The sequence below is a fragment of the Haliotis rubra genome, unplaced genomic scaffold (assembly GCF_003918875.1).
Source record: "Haliotis rubra isolate DU_JTF1 unplaced genomic scaffold, ASM391887v1 Scf1471, whole genome shotgun sequence".
Lineage (NCBI taxonomy): Eukaryota > Metazoa > Mollusca > Gastropoda > Lepetellida > Haliotidae > Haliotis > Haliotis rubra.
This window is the reverse complement of record NW_025765416.1, coordinates 53,563-74,817: the sequence shown is the minus strand read 5'-3', so window position 1 is coordinate 74,817 and position 21,255 is coordinate 53,563. Positions and strand designations below refer to the sequence as shown.

Sequence of the window (21,255 nt, the reverse complement as noted above, 5' to 3'; positions counted from 1 at the left end):
CGAAATCGTGAAGGGGATCAAACTCGGGTGGGCGAAACGACAGCAGTATGCACCGTTTACGTGCGGGTTGGTGTCGACTCCAAAACCAGTCTGCAGGGAGTCACAGTGATCGTGGAAGACACAATATCACTAACCAAGATCTTCCTACCCGACAACATACACTTCATGGGGGTGAAGTTCACCCCTGAACTATTATCAGAAAACCAGTTGGAAACTATATCGTAATAGTATTATAGCAATGACCAGTCATCACCCCAACTCTACGCTTAACGACGTAGGGGACACGGAGGGATTGGATCAGACTGGTGAGGAAGGCTCATACGTCCTACACTTGAAAGACAACGTGTATAGGCGGGCGGCAAAGGTCGATCATCTACTCAAAATCACCCTCGGGGGTCTAGGAGACACAAGGGAGTTCGATCAGCCTGGCGAGGAATACACCTTGTACGGCCTATACTTGGAAGGCCGCGTGTAAAGTTGGGTGCCCATAGCAGACTATAAAGAACCCGAATGGTTGATCAACATGACCCTCACCGCACCTTATATCTCAATAAACAAAGATGGGTTTATCTCCGAAATTAGGAACAACGGTATCTTGCTCGGGGCATTCACTACGACGTTTGATATAGGTTTCAAGCTAATACCGGGTAACATGGGTAACATGATAAGTGGGTCTGGGGAGTTATACTTTAGCGTACCGGGTTTCCAATCGGGTTTGGTGAATATGAAACCAGGCTCCACACTCTCCATAGAAGGCTATCTCGGGCTAGATACTGGGGGGGTTATGGTACCCGTTTTAGAGGGGTTGCAAATAAGTTGGGAGGACCCCCTATATAACCAACGTTGTCCTATCGTCATATTAATGCTCCCCTCGGGGGTATGCAAACGTCTTAGTAACCCCCTATAGGATTCGTGTGAAAACAGAGCTGGTTATTAGCACATATTTACATAACCAGTCATCTAAACCTTACAAGCTTCAAATACACTATACAAGAATTAAATAACACACAATTAAAATGTATCGCACAAGATATATTATAGGCACACAGGATGGGGCTGTACCCAGTCGTAGAGGAAGTAGCGAAGACCCTGGAAACCGTAGACGGGTTCCGCTTGAGGCAGTTATGTGATGTAAAACACCAACTAGAACAAGACAGCGACACGCGGAAGGCACTATGTAAGAAGTACCATAGAGCTTTCAATGCCGTGGACGGGACTGATACTGCCCTTATGGCAACCAGCATGGGACTAGAGGCGGCAGGTGTTGGGTTGTTAGCTACCATCGAAGTACGCACCTATAGTGCTAGGTATTGAAATAACAGCTGGGGTGGCAGGGGTGTTAGGGTTGGTGCTTAAGTTTGCATCACGCACACTGCATCGTAAGGCGTTGAAACACGACGAGATCAGGGTTCTGGCCGAAGCAAAGCTGAACACAGTAAGTGAGCATATTTCCACGGCACTCACTGACAGTAAGATCTCAGAGGAGGAGTTTCGTTCAATCCTCTCTGATCTCACAAAAAATAACAAAATGAAACAAGAGATTCGATCCAAGTCTCGTAAGTCTGCTATCAGCGAGGACGAGAAAAAAAAGTACATAGAACAGGGGATACAAAAAGCCCGGCAAGCCTTTATTACGAACACCAAAGAGATCATAGGCGATTCACATTAAACTGTTTCATCGAGGTCAACGAGACATAGCAGCATGTGGAGCTATTGTAGACAGAGCCCAGCTTTGGATGATGCAATCCCAGGATAGACCCGTTAAACCGATATACTTCAGCTAAGTCCCCGGTAGCTCAGTCGGTTGAGTGGCGCGGCTGTGAGGTATACATGCTGGGGTTCGTATCCTGCTGGTGTCTCAACTTTTTATAGGTCGGGAAATCAACGTGGGCTCAAAAGTAGTAGATGCAATGGTAGCAAGATCCAAGGGCCTGACAAAAGCCTTATTTGTGAAATAAGGCTTTGCAGAGGCTTTTGTTGGACTTGGTCCCGGACAATCATTGTATCTATTACTGTGTGCCTGATTAAGATGTTATTGTTGTCAACGAAACTGTGACACTGGTCCACTGTAACCGATGTTGTTGATGATGTCACCAAGTTTTCTCCTTCAACTTTGTTTTATTGTCATATTCGTGCATGTCTAGCGGTATATCGGTGGAGGTTTCTAGGAGGTGCAGTTCCCTGTGCAAAGATATACATTCTTCAGAACTCAAGTTCTCTGAGTATGCAACTTATTCTATCCGGACTAAAATGTGCTCTTAGGTTAACATATCTCCCGTCCAGATAAGCTGACTCCCGCATGCTCAGCAGCGATGCGAAATGGATGGCACACCATGTCAGACACAATCATTAAGACAAAAACGCTATTTCACTTTGCAACATCAATATATTTATATAGACAAAGTTTACAGTAACAAAATAACATCAACAGTCAACATGTTTCAACAACATATGGAATCTCGTCTTGCAAACTGCAATCCTTTCCCGCTCTTGCAAGAAGCAGACTCCATATCTTATACCCTAGGCTCCCTATCAACTGGACAGTCTCCATTCCAAATTAATAGCACGAAGGGAACAAAATAAGACCTAGTTAAGAAAACAGTTTTAACTCAAATGTAGCAAAGAGCATCAGCTGCGAAGAAATAGAGAAACAGATCAAGAATAGTCGATTAGGTATCATTGACATCATGAGGAGGAAGTCCCCGTAGCATTCCACAGGGCCACGACCTTCAAAGCGCCGCCACCGGTTCGTCGTCACCTATAGAAGAATATATGCCATTGAAGCAGAAAAGTCGCCACAAACACGCGCATAGTCACATCGCCTGTCTGCGCATGATAATAATCTTCATGCAGGAAGTTGAGGCGAGTGTGTAACATGCAAAGAATGAATTAAAGTTTGTGCAAAACGTAAAACTTAATAATGCCCTGAACTGATCTGAGTCGGAAGTATCACCTGGCGCGATGTCAGGTTGCAAACGCCTGTGCAAAATTCTGCCAACTGTTGCATTATCCGCCTCTCGCCATGGCGCTTCGAGGATATCGAAAAAAGCAACATTGTATGTCGGAGTCTAAGAAATAGGGCATATTTGTATCAGACCTACAGCCTAGAACTATTCTGAACTATTCTAGACACTCACCAATATCATTATCTGAAATAGCTTTCTACAGACTACGTGCTGTCCTAACCCGAAAATACATACACAAATTTCTTGTGATTTTGATACAAATTCTAAAATTTAATCATACAAAATTTTGACACCATCGCGATTATGCCTCGGGGCCCACATTATCTAGAAGTGATTGTGATCATGTGATTTGTTATTGTAGCCTAGATTATGAGCGGTCGAGGTTATGTCAATCGCGTGATGTTTTCTGTGTCTTCTGATCGCTGATTGGCTGGGGAAACTAACAGCCGGTGTCTTGGTAAGTATGCCCCAACAGAACAAAGGTCCGATTGTTTTATATCCTCCTCCATCATTCCACCTATGAAAATATCAAAACAATTTATGAAGCTTTTCATTATTTAATTAACTAGACCACTGATTCGAAATATCGCGTTAAAAGGAAGTTTCTGTATGTTTTGATGTCACTTTCGACAAGACTCATTATTGATTGACAACTTGCTAGTTGTTGCAGTGTGTGTAAAACCCAACAATCCGATTCACAAGCCTACAAATAATTACTTCTTCATGGATGACTTATTGTAGAGTTTCCACTGTGCAACAAGCATACCGCCAACGCACACACACAATACGCACTTTATGTGACCTACTAGGCAGTCCATGCATGTCTCTACAGCTTGAAAGAGGGCTATGTTCTTACGTCGGGCATGTAACTATGTTCATATTTCAGCCAGTTCATCAAGATTCAGTGATGATGTACTAAAGACTGTATGGCAAGACTGATCACTTCCAAAAGTCAGTATTTACCATTATGTAGCAATATTCCTGTAGTGCAAACCGTTGCTGTTTACATTTAACAAAGTTTAAGTAAAATTCAGCCTTTTCTACCAAGATTTGAAAATGTGGAACAAGCCTTTTGCTCAGATGACATGATTCAAGGACTCATTGAAACTTTCAATATGTTTTGAAGTAGAAATGTGAGGAATATGTTCAAATGGGACGCAGCAGTCACACATTGATCTCCTAATCAGTTGCCTGTTTCAGGGGACAAATTGGCTTTCCTTTGTATGTGTTTGAGACGGATGTGCCATCGCTCTGAAATTCCTAGAATATTCCTAGAAAGCTGTATAAAACCCTTCGCACTCAAATTCAATAAATTTTCATTCGGTAAATTTGTTGATTTTGTTTACTACATAAACGCTGGTTCTAATATATGTAATCTTCAGTTGATATGTCAATGCAGTTACATATCCATGCTTCAAGCAGGTTTCACAGCGGCACTTTGATCTACGCCAAAATTACTCAAAGCAATCAGACAAATACTTTGATTGGTTTGTGTTAAATTGTAAGAAACAATCGACAAACTATATTAACCAACAATATGCATTTTGATCTCAGTAATTAGAATGCGGAGCATACATGTCAAAGAAAACTAAGAAACCGAGTTTAGTGTTCCCGGATCTTGTATGGTGATCAGCATAATTCTGGGCTACTACTACGACAACACGTGGCCACACACCGCACATAGTCTCTAGCTGAAAGTAAACGCAACATTATCCTGGAAGACAAACGATGTATTAATCATATTCATGTATTAATAAGGCATATAAACTATTTCTCAACAGCTGTTACAGACAAACAGTTAATACTGTGTCAATAGCTACCATTTGAAAACATGTTTTTTATGAATGTATCATATGTGTTGATCGCAGAGGCTTGCTGATGTGAGCAATAGCAAATAGATCTATGCTGAAACTGAAATTATTTCAGGAACCTTTTGACAAATCAGTTTTAGACTAATCAGTTCTGTGAGCAGAACCGATGCTGTACCTAAAGTTGAATTGGTATTTTGATCAAATCAAACTTTTTTAGCACTGAAAAGTCTTCTACTGAGAAGGCACAAGCGGCCGCCACGGACGCCGCCATAGCTTGACATTGTCACACTGAGAAAACATTAAATAATACGTTACATACTCAAAGACATGAGTAAATCTGACATAATTGTCATAAGGCACACAGTATCTGAGTATATATAAATAATGTGTCATCCATGGCAATATTTATAATGCAAATAGTATAAATTTTGTAGTGTACTACAGACGTAATGAAATATGAATACCTATATTGCAAACAAATTGTAATATCTCTTCAAATCATTGTGAAACAACAGAGAGAATGGTAATCTAATCTGAATTCATCACTTGATGACCTATTATTTGTTCCTGATGAAAGGACAGTGAGTACAATGTACACTGGTGTCAGCATTACATGGATACGATCCTGTCGACAGTTCTTATATTCCACAAGTTAGTTCCAGTGATCTAGTGTTGATACAGATTCTATTCGTCCAGTCTCAACCTATAATGACAGCGCAACGGTGCAGCTCAGGCCATGTATTCCTGATTGTCGAATTAATCCGCCTAACGTCCCTCAAATATGATTGTTGTGTCATTTACTCGTAGTGTTCTGCTTTCTAATTAAAAAATAATACGAAACAACGCATGTTGATGGCTACTTCGTGAGAAAGCTTACGTTCACATTTAGATTGGCCTACAGGTGATGGGGTAAACACATACGACCCATACATACAGTTACAGAATCGATATTAACATATCAAGAACGGGTAGATGCATGTTTGTACGAGTACCATGCCGGTTTAGACCTATATTCCCCCAATTATCGCCTCTTCTCGGCAAAACTGTAAAAGTTGACTTCAATGATTGAAGGACTTTAACCTAAATTCTTACACCCTGCTACGTTGTTTTCATTATATGCTTTTAGTTTTTTTGATTCCATAAATTATCAAGATTGGAATAGAAAATATCACAATATGGAAATATACCTAATTCTATTATTGTAATAATGGTCGGCATGACATATTCACTTCTTGTGCTTATAGGATAAGCAAAGGGGTATAACAAAACAAATGCATTCAATGACAGGAGGCTAATGACAAAACTGTACACTCTTACCTGTGTCCCCCGCCAGGAACTCAGTGACAGGCAGGTCCGGCTTGTAGGACAGGTAGGTCGGAGTCTTCCTCCAGATTTAAATCGTTCTTGTCGCCCAGTTGCATGCCTTGTCGAGGTCTGCACATGACCCGTCAATGCCACAGGTACACATACCACTTCCGGGAGTGGCATCACCAAAGTAGTCTGCAATTCCGCCAGTCCTGTTGCGCCACCCGGTAGTGATGACACCATTGGCATTGGGGTTGTGAATCACGGCGGCCTTGCACTTCCATTGTACAAACTGTCGGCAGTTCTCACTGGCATCGATGATGGCGATGGCGTGGTCGAGGGAGGCGCTTGTAGTTAACTCTCAGAACATATTATATAGCTCTTCAGCATTTACCCACTTCTTCCTCCTCCTCCAGTAAGTGGTGTCCTGTGCAGAACATTATGTGAACTGAGTATCTGACATTACAGCTTGATATATATTGAATAGTGACACCAGAAAATAGTGACACAAGAAATGAAGCTTCACACCTTGTACCACTCAGATAAAACCGAACCTTGCAATTTGGTGTAAAGAACGAACACTTTGACCATAGGCCTTGATGACCCATAGTGTTCAAAGATCAGGACTAAACAACGTCAGCGCCATGAATGTCGTACGTCCCTGGTACGGTGTGGGAGTTACGATAACATTCGCGTTAAGATCTCCTTGTACAGCAGCACCAAGGTAATAATGTAAGTATTGTTTGTTTTCATACCGATGACTGTGACGCCAGTTCCATTCTCAGATGTCATGTCGCAGTAAACAAGAGTAGGTTCCATCAGGCCCTCCCGGTCAATGTCCGCCATGGTGTTTTGACATCGCCCACGAACACCCCATTCTACAGAACCGCGTCGGCGAGAGCTGTGTATGAAAATCGGTATTTGACTGTAAAATATCTAAGTTGGGATAATAATATTATTTTTCAACACTGAAATGTATCAGATACGTGAGTTTGTGGCGTTTTCAGCCTTGTTTATGTGGCATATTTATGTCACGCGTTTGTAAATTGGACTTCGACAACAGGGGTAAAACGTGACGAACACAACATGTACCTGATACCATGAGAACTGTTCCTAAAATATGCGATTGGTAGCCCCAAAGAAAGAATGATAAAGAATGATGCCTTCAGAGACTTGAGCAGTTGGCCCATGGGTGTCTTATTAACATTGAAAAATGTGATGATCGAAGGCGATCAATAAAGTGACTTTCTGAACAGCTGACTTCAAGTTAATAATCCTCACCCAAGGGTGTGCAGGCAAAGGTGTGGCAGTCAATGGTTTCTTCATCCACTCCTTCACAGGGAGAGGTCAATTTGCCGTGTGACGTCATATCACATTTTCGTGAGCGAGATTTCGTCCCACCCCCGCAAGTGACAGAGCACGCGGCCCACTGTTCCCAGTTGAACCAGTCTCCAGGAACTGGTACACGAAGCAGGGTTAGTTATTTGTGGTCAACAACAGACATTTACGGACAGTACGACAGAATGTCGCACAAGTAAAGTGAAAATATAGAAAAAGCAGAAATACATAAGTGTATAATCAATCAGAATATCAAAGAGCAAATCCAGTATCATGTTCAGAAGAACACCTAACTTTAACCGGATGACCTAGATTCACGAATAACATCGAACATTTGATAATTCACTTGCATGTTACCAATGTTTCACTGGGAAGCATGCATTAGGAAGGATTTGCATAAGCGATCGACACAAATCCACATATACATTATCAACGGGGTTATTGTGTACCATCATTGCAGTTGTTATTAGCCATGATGTTTGTTACAGACAGACGGTGTTTCACAGCAGGACAAACAACCCACACGCGTGCAGACAGTGGACACACTATGACTGTCATACATCTAAGGGCATTATGTAGGGCAAGGTCAACCATGATAGTTTCATGGTCATATAAAGGTCAAATTCAGTGGTGTTTGGGGCAAATCAAGCGAGTTAAATTTTATGCATAGCTTGTCAATCCACGTTTTTCCTAAGCTTAATACTGTGGTGTTAAGGTCAACACTATTCGGCTACACGGGCTACCTCTACAGGCGGGCTACATATACTGGTGTGACCTGAGATATAGAATATCTAGATCATCAACTACAACTAGAATCAGCAAGTACATTCACCATGGTCTAAAATACAAAAGTTAGTTTATAATACACTACAAGCATGGCGTACATATATTAATCTAAGCTAAGCTTGGAACATTGTCCATATTGACTAACACGTTACTGACAGCATAAGACAACACATTTAACAATACCGTGGCATTTCAAGGCGTATTGTGTACATATACTCTAGGTGTCCACAGACATCCATAGACATGGCGTGGATGCCATCAGCTGTATGTATTCCAATGTGTGGAATCAGATACATCCACACATGACTGTTTCACATGACACCATCTACGTGAATGTCACAGATTCCATAGAATCATGCATGCCTCAGTATTCTAGACGAGGTCAAACACAATTACCATAGGAAACAATATATAAAAGTACACCTCAGTGTTTCACATGGTGCCATGCAGCGTACAGTAATATCCCCGTAGGTATGTATATTGTTCCCAGAACATGCGGTACCATTCAATGGATATTGCAATGCTCGGTCGGTACATACACATGTATACAAGAGTGTTCCACGGGGTGCCATATGCATGTATAGTACTATGTTCCATAATATACGGTACCATTCACATGTATATTGCAATGTTTAGAAGAGTACCATACACATGTATACAAGACTATTCCCTTGGTGCCATATGCATGTATAGTGCTGTGTTCCGTAACTAATGGCAATGTACATTATACCATGCATATGGGTGCAAGGGGTTCCATAGGGTACCACACCGACTTAGAGTACAATGTTCCCTGGCATTGTGCATCATACACATCTATAATACGTTGATCAATATTACATTGTAAATATGTAAAGTGTCCTGCTTCCATAGATACCTGCACATGTGTATACATGGACATTATGCATATATAACATGTCCGTGAATAATATACAGTGGAGTGTCCCATAGGGTGTACTGTAGTGTAAGTAAACAAGAGCGCTCCGTATGGCATCTTACACCTGTTAAGGCACGATACACATGAGTTTCCTTAGGGCACTATACACATGTATGCATGAGTTTCCTTAAGGCACCATACACATGTAGTTACGTGTTTCCTTAGGGCACCATGCACATGTATTTACGTGTTTCCGTAAGGCACTATATACACATGTATACATGAGTTTCCTTAAGGCACCATACACATGTATTTATGTGTTTCCTTAAGGCACCATACACATGTATTTACCTGTTTCCTTAAGGCACCATACACATGTATTTACGTGTTTCCTTAAAGCACCATGCACATGTATTTATGTGTTTCCTTTAGGCACCATACACATGTATTTACGTGTTTCCTTAGGGCACCATGCACATGTATTTACGTGTTTCCTTAAGGCACCATGCACACGTAAACACGAGTGTTCCATATCCCACAGTGTTCGACATGACATCGTAGACATGTTTTCCACAGTGTTCCACTCGATGTCATACACATGTATACCATAATGTTCCACAGGATACCACAGTCATATGAACCCCAGAGTGTCATATGGCACATTGCACATACAGGTTCTCACAGAGGGTTGTGGCCACTTCACAACACATGAGCCATATACATGTACATAAGTCCCACGGGAGACGGTGATTTCGTAGACAAAACCAGTTCGTAGACGCGGTGAATTCATAACCAAAACCGGTTCGTAGACGGTGATTTCGTAGACGTGTATAAATAATTAAATATATAGTAAATATTAAGTTTGATTTTTACTTAGATGTTACTTAGAATATTTATAACGAAGTTGTTATGCTTTGTTTTCAGTGATACGAAACTAAGGGCAGCTAAAGACTCAAGGAAATTGTGAATGAATATTTTCCCGTATGCTTTGTTTTCAGTGATACGAAACTAAGGGCAGCTGAGGACACAGCTGGTTGATGCAGAATGATTTTTTTTTACCTTCTTGAGGTTTATGTACCATAAGTGTGTGTACAGGTAAACTTTGTTGGCGGATTAGACAAAATTAGTCTACTCATCATAATTGGCGACTGGTTTCATTGTTGTGGGAGGATTAACAGGTTTCACTGAGTTGTTGTGAATGTTAATTAGGAAGTGGTTAGTTGTTTTGATTGCGAAATACTCTGTGTAGGAGATGTAAGTGTTTTCTTAAGAAGTGTTTTCTGCTACTTCTCTGCTGGTCTGCGTAGTTAAACGTTGAATGACGATACTTACCTAATACATATCTTTTAATTTTACACAACTGAATTTAATATATTAGCGGCCTATGATTTGTCGGAATTTGAGGATGAACTTTTCCCATTTTAATAACGTCTACGAATTCACCGCTCAATCCGTCTACGAATCAACCGGCTTTCCACGTCTACGAACCGGTTTTGGTTACGAATTCACCTACAGCCAGTCCCACAGTAGATTGGGAACTGATATTGGCAACTGGTAATAGACAAATACATAGATATTGTCCATAGAACAATATGCCCTACAGGCACGCATAACAAGGTGTGCTACAGGTATGGGTACCAAGTGTTAGTAGAACTATTGACGAATATAACATGTGTTGTAAGGACAAAGGACAACTAGTGAGAATCATCCATGGATTATAGCACCTACTTGGACACAGGTTGGGGTTACAGGACTTGAGTTCCTCGGTGTCCCCGACACAGTCAGCCCCTCCGAATTTCGGTGCGTCACAGAGGCGGGTTCGTTTCATTGCTCCCCCGCCGCAAGTGGCACTGCACTCTCCCCACTTACTCCAGTTCATCCAGACACCATCGACTGTAACACGTGGTCATCATCTTTAGCACCAACCTTGCGGCGTGAGCAAATGTTATTGCAAAATGAAATAAATTATAAATAAAAAAACCAACCGCAAAAAACAAACAAAAAACCCAAACCAATCACGATCATTTCTGAATGTGGTTGTCGTTAAACTTTGCCGAATACGTCTATTTGAGTTGCGCAAAAGTTCAAAACGTGACCAGCAACTCAAATAGACGTATTCGGCAAAGATTAACGACAACCACAATAAATAATACTCAGTAATAATTTTATTCTGATTGAGTATATAGGTGTATGGACTCTTTACGTCGCATTACATATAATAAACACTTACAAATCGAAATCTAATGGTTATGTCACGACTGCTGCAAAGCAAAATATCTCTTCCGGTAGCGTTGTTTGTAAATAGCGACGACCGTAGCCTGGTAGTGATGGCACGCTTGAAACATGGTTTCAAATCAAAGAAGCAAAAGCACCGTCTTGAAGAAATATCCAAGCGACAGAAAGACAGATGGAGGGTGAGGGAAACATGTGCTTCCGTGAAAGTAGATCACGACTATTGTGCGATTTCTCTGAAACCTGACCTCACCTTGTAAACATGATTTAGTTCCGAGTAGTAAATGTTCCGGTTCGGAATAAATGCCGTGACATTGAGAATGGATGACACGAATAAAAATTCCGCACATACGGCAAATATTCCATCGAACAGGAACAAATACCGTAGGCCTAACCTATTCCAGTCATTATTGAATGCCAAATGCACTCATCCAACTTGTCAACATCCGGGATGTCTACTAACTTCAACTTGGTTACATGTTGACTGTAACCTGGCTACTGACTAATTGTAACTTGGTTACATGTTGACTGTAACCTGGCTACTGACTGTAACTTGGTTACATGTCGACAGTAACCTGGCTACTGACTAACTGTAACTTGGTTACATGTCGGCTGTAACTTGGTTACATGTCGGCTGTAACCTGGCTACTGACTGACTGTAACTTGGTTACATATTGACTGTAACCTGGCTACTGACTGACTCTTAATTGGTTGCATGTTGACTGTAACCTGGCTTTTGACTGACTGTTAATTGGTTACATGTTGACTGTAACCTGGCTACTGACTGTAACTTGGTTACATGTTGACTGTAACCTGGCTACTGACTGTAACTTGGTTACATGTTGACTGTAACCTGGCTACTGACTGACCTTAACATGGTTACATGTTGACTGTAACCTGGCTACTGACTGACTGTAACTTGCTTACATGTTGACTGTAACCTGGCTACTGACTGTAACTTGGTTACATGTCGACTGTAACCTGGCTACTGACTGTAACCTGATTAATGAAGGTAACTTGGTTACATAATAACTGAACTCTTTTTAACACAAGATTCATTTAGAATCATCAGTTTTGATTCTGGGGAATCTACAATGTATTTTCATAAAAGAAATTAAGGAAGTTTCACACATGATAATTGCTTCTTGATAACCACATGATTTGTTCCATATGGAACAAATACTGTAGGAAATCTTTTTTTCCTTTCCGTTCCCCCAACGCCTCAATTTTTAAGACCACCCCAACAAACAAAACCCTCTATTAGACACTTTATGATGTGTGTGGAAGTTCCTCTTTACCCGGAATAAATTCTGTGTGTGCGGAACGAAATAATTGTTTCGCATGCACTATTACAGGAACAAATGTTGGAATGAAAAGTTCCACCGGAACTTTTACTATGGGGGAACCAAATCTTTTTTACAAACTTCTGTCACACGGAGGAAACCGTGCGTTGTGATTGATGGAGAGAGGGGAGGCGTGTTGTGGAGTTGGGTGCACTCGCTGATGGACTGTCAGCCTGCAAGTCGTGTTCATTACCCCTTGTCCTTAATAACTGCCTGGAAGTAACATCACAGGGGTTGGGTTCAACACTGAAGATACTTTGCTGTACGTGTAGGTCGACTAACTATGTCAACACAGGCAAGAAACAGAACCGGGTGTTCGACATGAACAAGAAACTTGATGCAGGTGTGATTCAATGACGTTCATGAAATTTATCATTGTGATTTTGATTGTGATTTTGCTATATTTTTTTATTTGATTTCTAATGAGTAGTTTCAGAAGAGAAGTCTATTCAAATTCAATCAATTAGGGTGCAGGCTAAAACGTCACCACAGCAAAACGGCACCTGGTGAAAACGGCACCATTTGGACATAACGGAACCTCGACTTGGCGAAAACGGCTACAAATGTTATGGCGAAAACGGCACCAAATAAAATCTTAATTATTGGGAAAATCCCATAGCCGATAATCGGCTTGTAGAATGCTTCGATAGTCAAAACATCTACTGTGCCGACAGTGATTGGAAAGGCCTGCAAATTTAGCGTGAAAACATCACAACCTTTGATGTTTTAAGTACATTTACTCAACTCAAATCGCCCAAACTCAGTGTCAAAATGAAACTGTATTTAAAACGCAAGAATGTACACATTACATATCATTCATCACAATGTCTCACCACTGTGTTGTTTGCGATAAAACGTGTGAACATGTGTTATGTTGACGGTGCTTTTGTTATCTTGTTATTTTAATGCAATGGGTGAGTGAGTTATGATTTTACGCCGCTTTTAGCAATATTCCAGCTATATCACGTGTTATAATCTTGCTAATGTTGAAATAAAAACCATAAGTCAATGTCATACTGTGTTTTATATATGTTGATTCTATATGTTCGTTATAATTAAACGAACTAAAACATAAAAGTCAACATCATAGTGTGTTTTGTATATGGTGCCGTTTTAGCTCAGAAATCAGTAGCCGTTTTTGCCAATACGGTGCCGTTTTCGCCAAACGATTTTGGTGCCGTTCTGCTGTGGTGCCGTTTTAGCTATAACCCAATCAATTATACGCCACCATTCAACATGGTCAGACGGCATCTATTTTAGAAAAGCTGACCCAAACAACACAAAGAGACAGGAGCTGCAATGGAAATTGTTGCAAAAGAATCCATGCAAGATTCTATCAAAGAAGAAATCATCTTCAGGTTCTTATTAGTTCACATTTATGATTAACATTTTATTTAAAAAATCAATATGTTGTAGGTGTCATACAGAGTATTTCCTCTACAAAGTGTGTGCAGTAAATGCGTGCTAGAATGTTGATCTTGGTACATTATAAAAGGGGCGGTGGGGTAGTCTAGTGGTTAAAGCGTTGGCTTGTCACGCCCGAGACCGAGGTTCAATCCCCACATGGGTACAATGAGTGAAGCCCATTTCTGGTGTCCCCCGCCGTGATATTGCTGGAATATTGCTAAAAACGGCGTAAAACCAAACTCAGTCAGCCAGAGACATTATACAAAAAATTAAATATATAGAAATTTGCAATGTGCAATTAATTATTGAGTGTGTGGATTTCAAAGTATGAATTATATAAACTGGTTGGTTGAAAGTGCACAGCTATTTCACAGAAGTAAGTAATAACTGGGAACCAGTAAATTTTAAAATGAAATTGCAACATCATTTTTTTTCCTCTTCTTCAGTTCTTCCGGCAGCCGAAGAATCTGTGTGAGTGTTGATGCAGGATGGCAGAAGCGGGGCAGTGGAAAATGCTATGACAGCCAGTCTGGTAATTCATTCTAATTCTAGTTGCTTGTTTATACTTATGCATAATACAAGACTATTAGGTATATCTCTCTGTGTAATGATGTAAATGTATCAATATTTTTTCTTGAAAGTAATAAGTGGTACCTTCTCTGGCATCATTTCAGATGAAAAAGGTTTTGAGATCTGGGTTTTGTGTTGATGTGTTTTCAGTTAGTTAGATTTCAATAGTATAAATGTTCACAGCATGATTAAAGTAACCATTCTCACATTATTTTTTATGTTTGTGATTTATTAAACTCTCAGTTATATTAGTGCTATTTCCTTGTTTTACTTTATCCTTCATACCAGTATGTTGACTACTACAAGACATGTAACTGTTATTGATGGGTTTGTGTTTTGGTCAGATAATATCAAGGCAACAAGCTAAATTTGTTAAAATAAGTATATCATATTCAAGAAGAAAATTGAAATAAATAAACAGACATTTATATGTTTCAGGACACTGCTAAATGATCGGGAACAAAACTGGCAAAGTTCTTTGCTATTCGATCCGCTCAAAGAGTTGCCGAATCTGCCATCAAGCAAATAAAGCTAACAGGACTCCTGAAGAACATGACTGCAGAAAGAACTGGGATGGTTCCAGTAAAGGTATGGAACCTGACATGGTATCTGAGATGGTAGTTGAAGCTAAGGAAGAGGATGTACATGTGACCTCAATCATAGGAGTTGATGATGCTACAAGTATAGCCAGATTAAGGGCAAATGTGGACAAGGACATTGTTAAACAGTCTGACAAAAATCATGTGAGGAAAGGCTTAGGTAATAAACTGTATCAGCTGCAGAAAAAACACAAGACACTGAGCACCAAAGTAATCAGGTATCTACAAAAATGTTTCAACTACATGATCAGCCAAAACAAAGGAAACCAAGATGGAATAAGCAGAGGATTAACTGCACTATCATGTCACCCATTTGGTGATCACAGTAAGTGTGATGACACTTGGTGCAGATTTTTGAAGTCGTCATGCTCAAGCTACAGGTCTCTTCCTTATGGTAAAGCTCTGTCAGATTTGACTTTACAAGCGGACCTAAAAGCTTTTTTGACAACTATGCTATACACAAAGTAAGACTTGCCAGTCTTGGAAGCACACAATCCAATGAAAGTTTTAACAAGACCGTGTCTAGCAAGGCACCAAAATCTAGACATTATTCTGGCTCTCAAGTCTCACTTCAGGGTCGCTGCTTCGTTACGTAAAAGAATGTAGGCCACAGCTACATTATAGCTGTAAGAAATATGTATTCTGTTCTATGGTTCCATTTCAGTTGATTTGAAATCATTTAGAAGTTGAATTAGAAATGTATTCTGTTCTACAGTTCCAGTTCAGTTTTGTTAAAATCATTTAGAAGTTGAATTTGAAATGTGTCTTGTTCTATAGTTCCAGTTCAGTTTATTTGTAGTCCTTAGGAAGGGGAATGTGGCTAAAGATTAAAGATAAAGTAAAGCAGATTTAAGTTTTAATTGAAAAGTTATGGCCCATGATTGTTGACAATATACTATTAATTCTTTAATGGTTACAGGGATGATGAGGTCCCTCTTAAATTACTTTGTTCTGTTTTATGCTACTTTTATCTTGGTCTCAGATATGCAAAAATATATATGAAAAATCATTCCTATTCTTTAGTGGCTTAAAAGAATTCTTATGTTAATCAATGGTGTAATGTGTAACACTCTAAGTGCCTTAAAGTTATAAGAAAACTTCATGACCATTTATTAATAATTGATAATCCTCCTCTACAGGTTAACAGTACTCTGACCTCAAGTAGAAAATTATTTTTGGTGTCCCCTGCCGTGATTTTGCTGGAATATTGCTAAAAGCGGCGTAAAATCATACTCACTCACTCACACTAGTAGAAAATTATATATATCATATTTTACCATGATTGAGAAGGATACAAGAACTTGGTCCGTCTTGAAAGACATTGTTAATGACATAATGCTCTGAGACCCTATATTCCGTAATGAAGAACGAAGTAGTCTACAGATATGTAACCATCATACTCATTGGGCTATTGACCAACATAATAGTTTCTCATAAATCTGTTTCAGAAGTCAGAAGCGAACAGTTCAAGAAGTCAGAGAAGGTACGACATACTCTGCCATGGTTGACATGTCTGAGGCGACTGACACCGATGACCTAGTTAGCATTCCTCCACCACTTCCTGTACCTGTCCAGAAGCCTCTTCAGCTTAACAACACCACAGAGATATTCTTTGATCTTGAAACTACTGGCTTAGGTATGTAAAATATAAGTGAAATGGAAATAGAGATTATCACACGAATCAGGTTTGAGATGGTAAATACCTAGCATTAGGAATAAATGCTGTTTACCATCCCAAAATACACTTGTGCGATAACATCTTTATCGTACCATGTCTTTCTTCTTTTCTATTACCACTAAATGACCTGCAACATTATGTAGCTGATAGAAAATGCCCTGAAATGTGCACATTAATCAGAAAACTTTCCCACTCTGTAGAAAAACGCAGAAAAGCCCACATTAATCCTGGAAATAGCAACATAAACATAATACCTCGCTACTGAAACAGTGAAAACGGCAACTTTAAATCGCTAACACTGCATCATAAAACGAGGAGCCCGCAACTTCGATTTTGCGCATGCGCACATGGAAGAGGAAGTCTAGACCGCATGTTGACATTTTCCAGCTTGGACAAAAGTTACATTCCTTTTTAAGTATTTCTGTTGTGTTATTTGGCATTTATCATCATGATAGTTGTGTGCACACTTGTTTAGTTTACTTTCCATTCGTATGAAATGATTGAAAGCAATTATTTCGACATATGTAATACTTTTTCTACGCGAGGCGATTCACGGTTGCTCGGATATTGGAAAAGAATCCCGGATCGTAATGCGCATGCGCAGTAGAGGTCAAAGTTCGCTGATATAAAAATGTTGCAGTTTCATAGTTTTTCGTTGCCGTTTTTACTGTTTCAGTAGCGAGGTAATGTGTTTATGTTGCTATTTCCCCGATTAATGTGGGCTTTTCTGCGTTTTTCTGCACAGTGGGAAAGTTTTCTTTGGTAGGCCTGATTAATGCATTCCAGAGAAACACATGTGAATGATAGATTATAGAAGCAGGAACCCATTTGGAGATATTACGAATGTTTTTAAATTTTGATAGATGCTATGTTTTACCATGTTTAATAATTTTGATACACTTTGCTTGGCGTTTCAAATATTCAATAGAATGACTTCATAAGGATTTTGATAAGAAGTTGAGGCATTTGATCTCTCTAATTTGCTTCAATACCCGCATATGACCCCAACGGATATAAAAAATATCTGTTGACTTTTATCCTGACGAGGACACTATGCATTGTAAGATATACAGTGGAACACGGATATAACAAACTCCAAGGGACCACGAAATTTAGTTCGCTATATCCGGTGTTTGTTATTCACATTTGACCGCCATCTTGGATTGTAGAGATGTAGAGACACGTATAGGCTGAGGCTACAAATATTTATTCTTGTACATGTACATTGACATAACATTAAAATTCTGAATTTATCATTCACAGACATTAGCTAGAACATGTTTAACAATCACAACAATCTCAACAATACATGTATATAACACGCTAATGACCATCTAACAATGTTGATTCGCCGCCAACAAGGTTGATGTATACCGCCAAGTGGTTGAGCTGACACTGAGTGAGTTCGCTAATCACGTCGTTAGTTGGGCTTGGGGGTAGTAAATCAGTTCGCTATAGCCGTTAATTCGCTACTCACGAGTACGTTATTCGTGTATAATTTTAATGATATTATAAAGGACTGTTGACGGGACTTTTAAATTTGTTCGCTATATCCGTATGTACGTTATATCCGTGTTCGTTATATCCGTGTTCTACTGTATTTGAATATTAAGATCTTGAATTTACTACCCTGCAAAAGTTAAGACTCACGATGCATTTATACATGAATGTTTAAAATTGTGCTCTATAAATATCTAATAAGTGTTCTGGCATTATTTGTGTAATCAATAATACAACGTTATTACAGGGTGGGCCGGTGGGTGGGTGGGGTGGTATGGGGTTGCTTAACACCTGTTAAAAGAAGTACTTTTTTTATATGTCTTCTTATGTCTTGCTTTATTCTCTTATAGCGAGAACATCTCATGTGACACAGTTAGCTGCAGTCCGGGGTGAAGAACGGGATTCAATCGCTACATTGTACCCAAGGTACAGATTACTCCAGCTGCTGCACAGGTCACAGGCATACGTTTATCGTGTATCTTTAAAGATGGTTATTGGAGACCTGATTTCCTTTCTTAGCAAAAGTGAAGGCAATGTTCTGGTTGGGCCAATATCAAGTTATATGATCGTCCATTACTTTTCAATGCATTACTTGCCATTGATTACATACCACAATTTTCAAATCATGCACATGGTTTTCTAGATACACTTCAGCTATTCAAATTGACAAATCCTGGACTTAATTCATACGCTCAGGTTGAGTTGTTTAAAAATATTGTGGGGAGTGACTATGTTGCACATGATGCCTTGTCAGATGCCTTGTCATTGCAACAGCTGTACTCAGCTTGTCATGCTTCTCTTGATGCAAAGACCCAATCTACTTTTTGTGTGAAGTACTGTACAGACTCCTTGGCACGGTCTAAAGCTATAAAAGCTAATCTTTCAAGCCTTCAACACCTTGTGTGTGAAAAGGTTTTATCTACAAATATGGCCAGAAAGATTGCCTCTAGTGGTCATCGGGATTTGACCACTTGAAAGTACAGTCAAATCCCGCTGAGTCGAATCGCTGGGGACCAAGTAATAAATTCGACTTATCGATGTATTCGAGACATAAGTATGCCTATGAGGGTAGAAAAAAAGATGATCCAGTCCTTATTTCTCCGCCTAAGCATTTGTTTATCTAATGATTTCCATATAACTAATAGGGGCACCTTATCAGTTCCAGTCTGGTTAGCACTAATCTGCCTTTTGAACTCACCTGTCAATGACGGAAAGGTGTGAACCGCGCTGGTTTGTTAATTGGATCAGTTTGCTACACCAATCAGCTTCTCATTGACTGACTTCGGCTTATGTATACAAGATTGCTGTTGTTTGAATCTCATGGGACCAAATTTCCTTTTCGAGTCATTGTGTGTATTTATGAGACGAATTCGTGTAACCGGTATTCAAATGATGACAACTATAACAGGGAATGGTCGGGACCGACAGGTACTTCGAGTTATGCATAATATTCGAGACACCGGCATTCGACTCATCGGGATTTGACTGTAGTTTACAAGAGACAGGGAGATATTGGATTATCCAATGTGTTTGCTGAAAAGTACCAGAACAAATGCAGGGTAACAAGTTCTCAGAAGATAGTCAATTCTCTATCTCACTACCTTTCCAAAGTTACAGTTTGATCAAACTTTGTTGTTTCAAGATGACCTGTATTTTGTTTAGTTCAGTGCTTTACACTGTAAAATTTGATTATCTTAAAAGATATTTTTACTCCCCACTGCGAGTTTAGCATGAAGCGGAGGGTATTAGGTTCTGTCCATCCGTCCGTCCATACAAACAAATTGGAATATTTCTGGAACCATTAACTAGATTCTTTTCATATTCGGTACCTAGGTACAAAATGGTACAGGGGCGGTGGGGTAGCCTAATGGTTTAGGCCCAGCAGTTGACACCATGGCCTGTAACACCAATCACTGCCCTGGTCAGTCCCCTCACTGCATGACGCCATCAATAGCCTTTAACCCTTTCTCATTTAACCCATCACCGCATTGCATGTCACTCAGTTAATCAGCAGCGGGATTTCTATTTAACCCTTCACAATACAGCTTTGCCAACACAGTTGTATATAGGACATTGGGTTCAAGTTTGTCCATGCTTTCTAAAAGAATAATTGCAAGTCTTAGACAATGAGGTTAGAAGATAATTCTTCCCTATCCCTAGAGTGCATGCATAAGTATCCTTGGACGCATGATTGTATAGGTCTTGGATGTAGTGACTATACTTTGTAAATATCGAATGCCTCCCGACTTCCCTTTCTTCATGATTCATTCATCTCTATAAACTGACGAAAGAAATCACCCAGAGCACTACTATGCCACTTCCTTTCCTATGACCTGAGCCTTGACCATGAGAGGCTTCCGAATCCATTCTTCCCGAAAACATTCTCTTTTCACCGTCTACGGTACTGTTCCAGTGTCTGCTGCGTCTTTCATTTGTCTGTGTATCATAACTATTGCAGATCGAGGGATGTGAATACTGAGAACGTATTTAAGGAGCAATGGTGTGAACAAATTGGATGTGGAGATTAAAAATCAGAACGCGTCCTTTGGGCATGCTTGAGCTCTTCTGCTTCAAGGGTTTTAGTCTTAGCAACTAATCTTACTAAATGTATTTCACTTTCTAATCGGAGAAAAGGGTGCATTGCATCATTTCGATGATGCATTCTTTGACTCGGAAGTTCTACTAACAATTGATTCTTTGCCTTTTAGACTAGTGCATTTCTTCAAATAGCTATTCATTGTTGAATCTTGGCACAAAACTAGCTCCAATCTATAACGTTAGAATATAAGACCATAACAACTAAATGTGTCTTTGTAAAATACAATTCGCTTCTTTTCGGCTTAAAG

The 21,255-nt window shown here is 39.8% G+C and overlaps 1 protein-coding gene and 1 pseudogene across 3 annotated transcripts in view; one reads left to right on the top strand and one right to left on the bottom strand.

Moving 5' to 3' along the window:
• Nucleotides 1–7,334: 7,334 nt before the first annotated feature.
• Nucleotides 7,335–21,255, bottom strand: part of LOC124269776 (adhesion G protein-coupled receptor B3-like) — a 34,946-nt gene continuing 21,025 nt past the window's right edge. For 2 of the 3 annotated variants that reach the window (XM_046704817.1, XM_046704818.1), the window contains exon 4: nt 7,335–7,540. In XM_046704817.1, coding sequence (XP_046560773.1) covers nt 7,350–7,540 — 191 coding nt within the window. In that variant the 3' untranslated portion in view covers nt 7,335–7,349. Of the gene's footprint in view, nt 7,541–10,808; nt 10,974–11,310; nt 11,373–21,255 lie in introns of those variants that run through there. The other variant, XR_006896605.1, reaches the window with a different exon arrangement.
• The window catches only part of LOC124269775, a 28,392-nt pseudogene continuing 23,890 nt past the window's right edge, over nt 16,754–21,255 (top strand).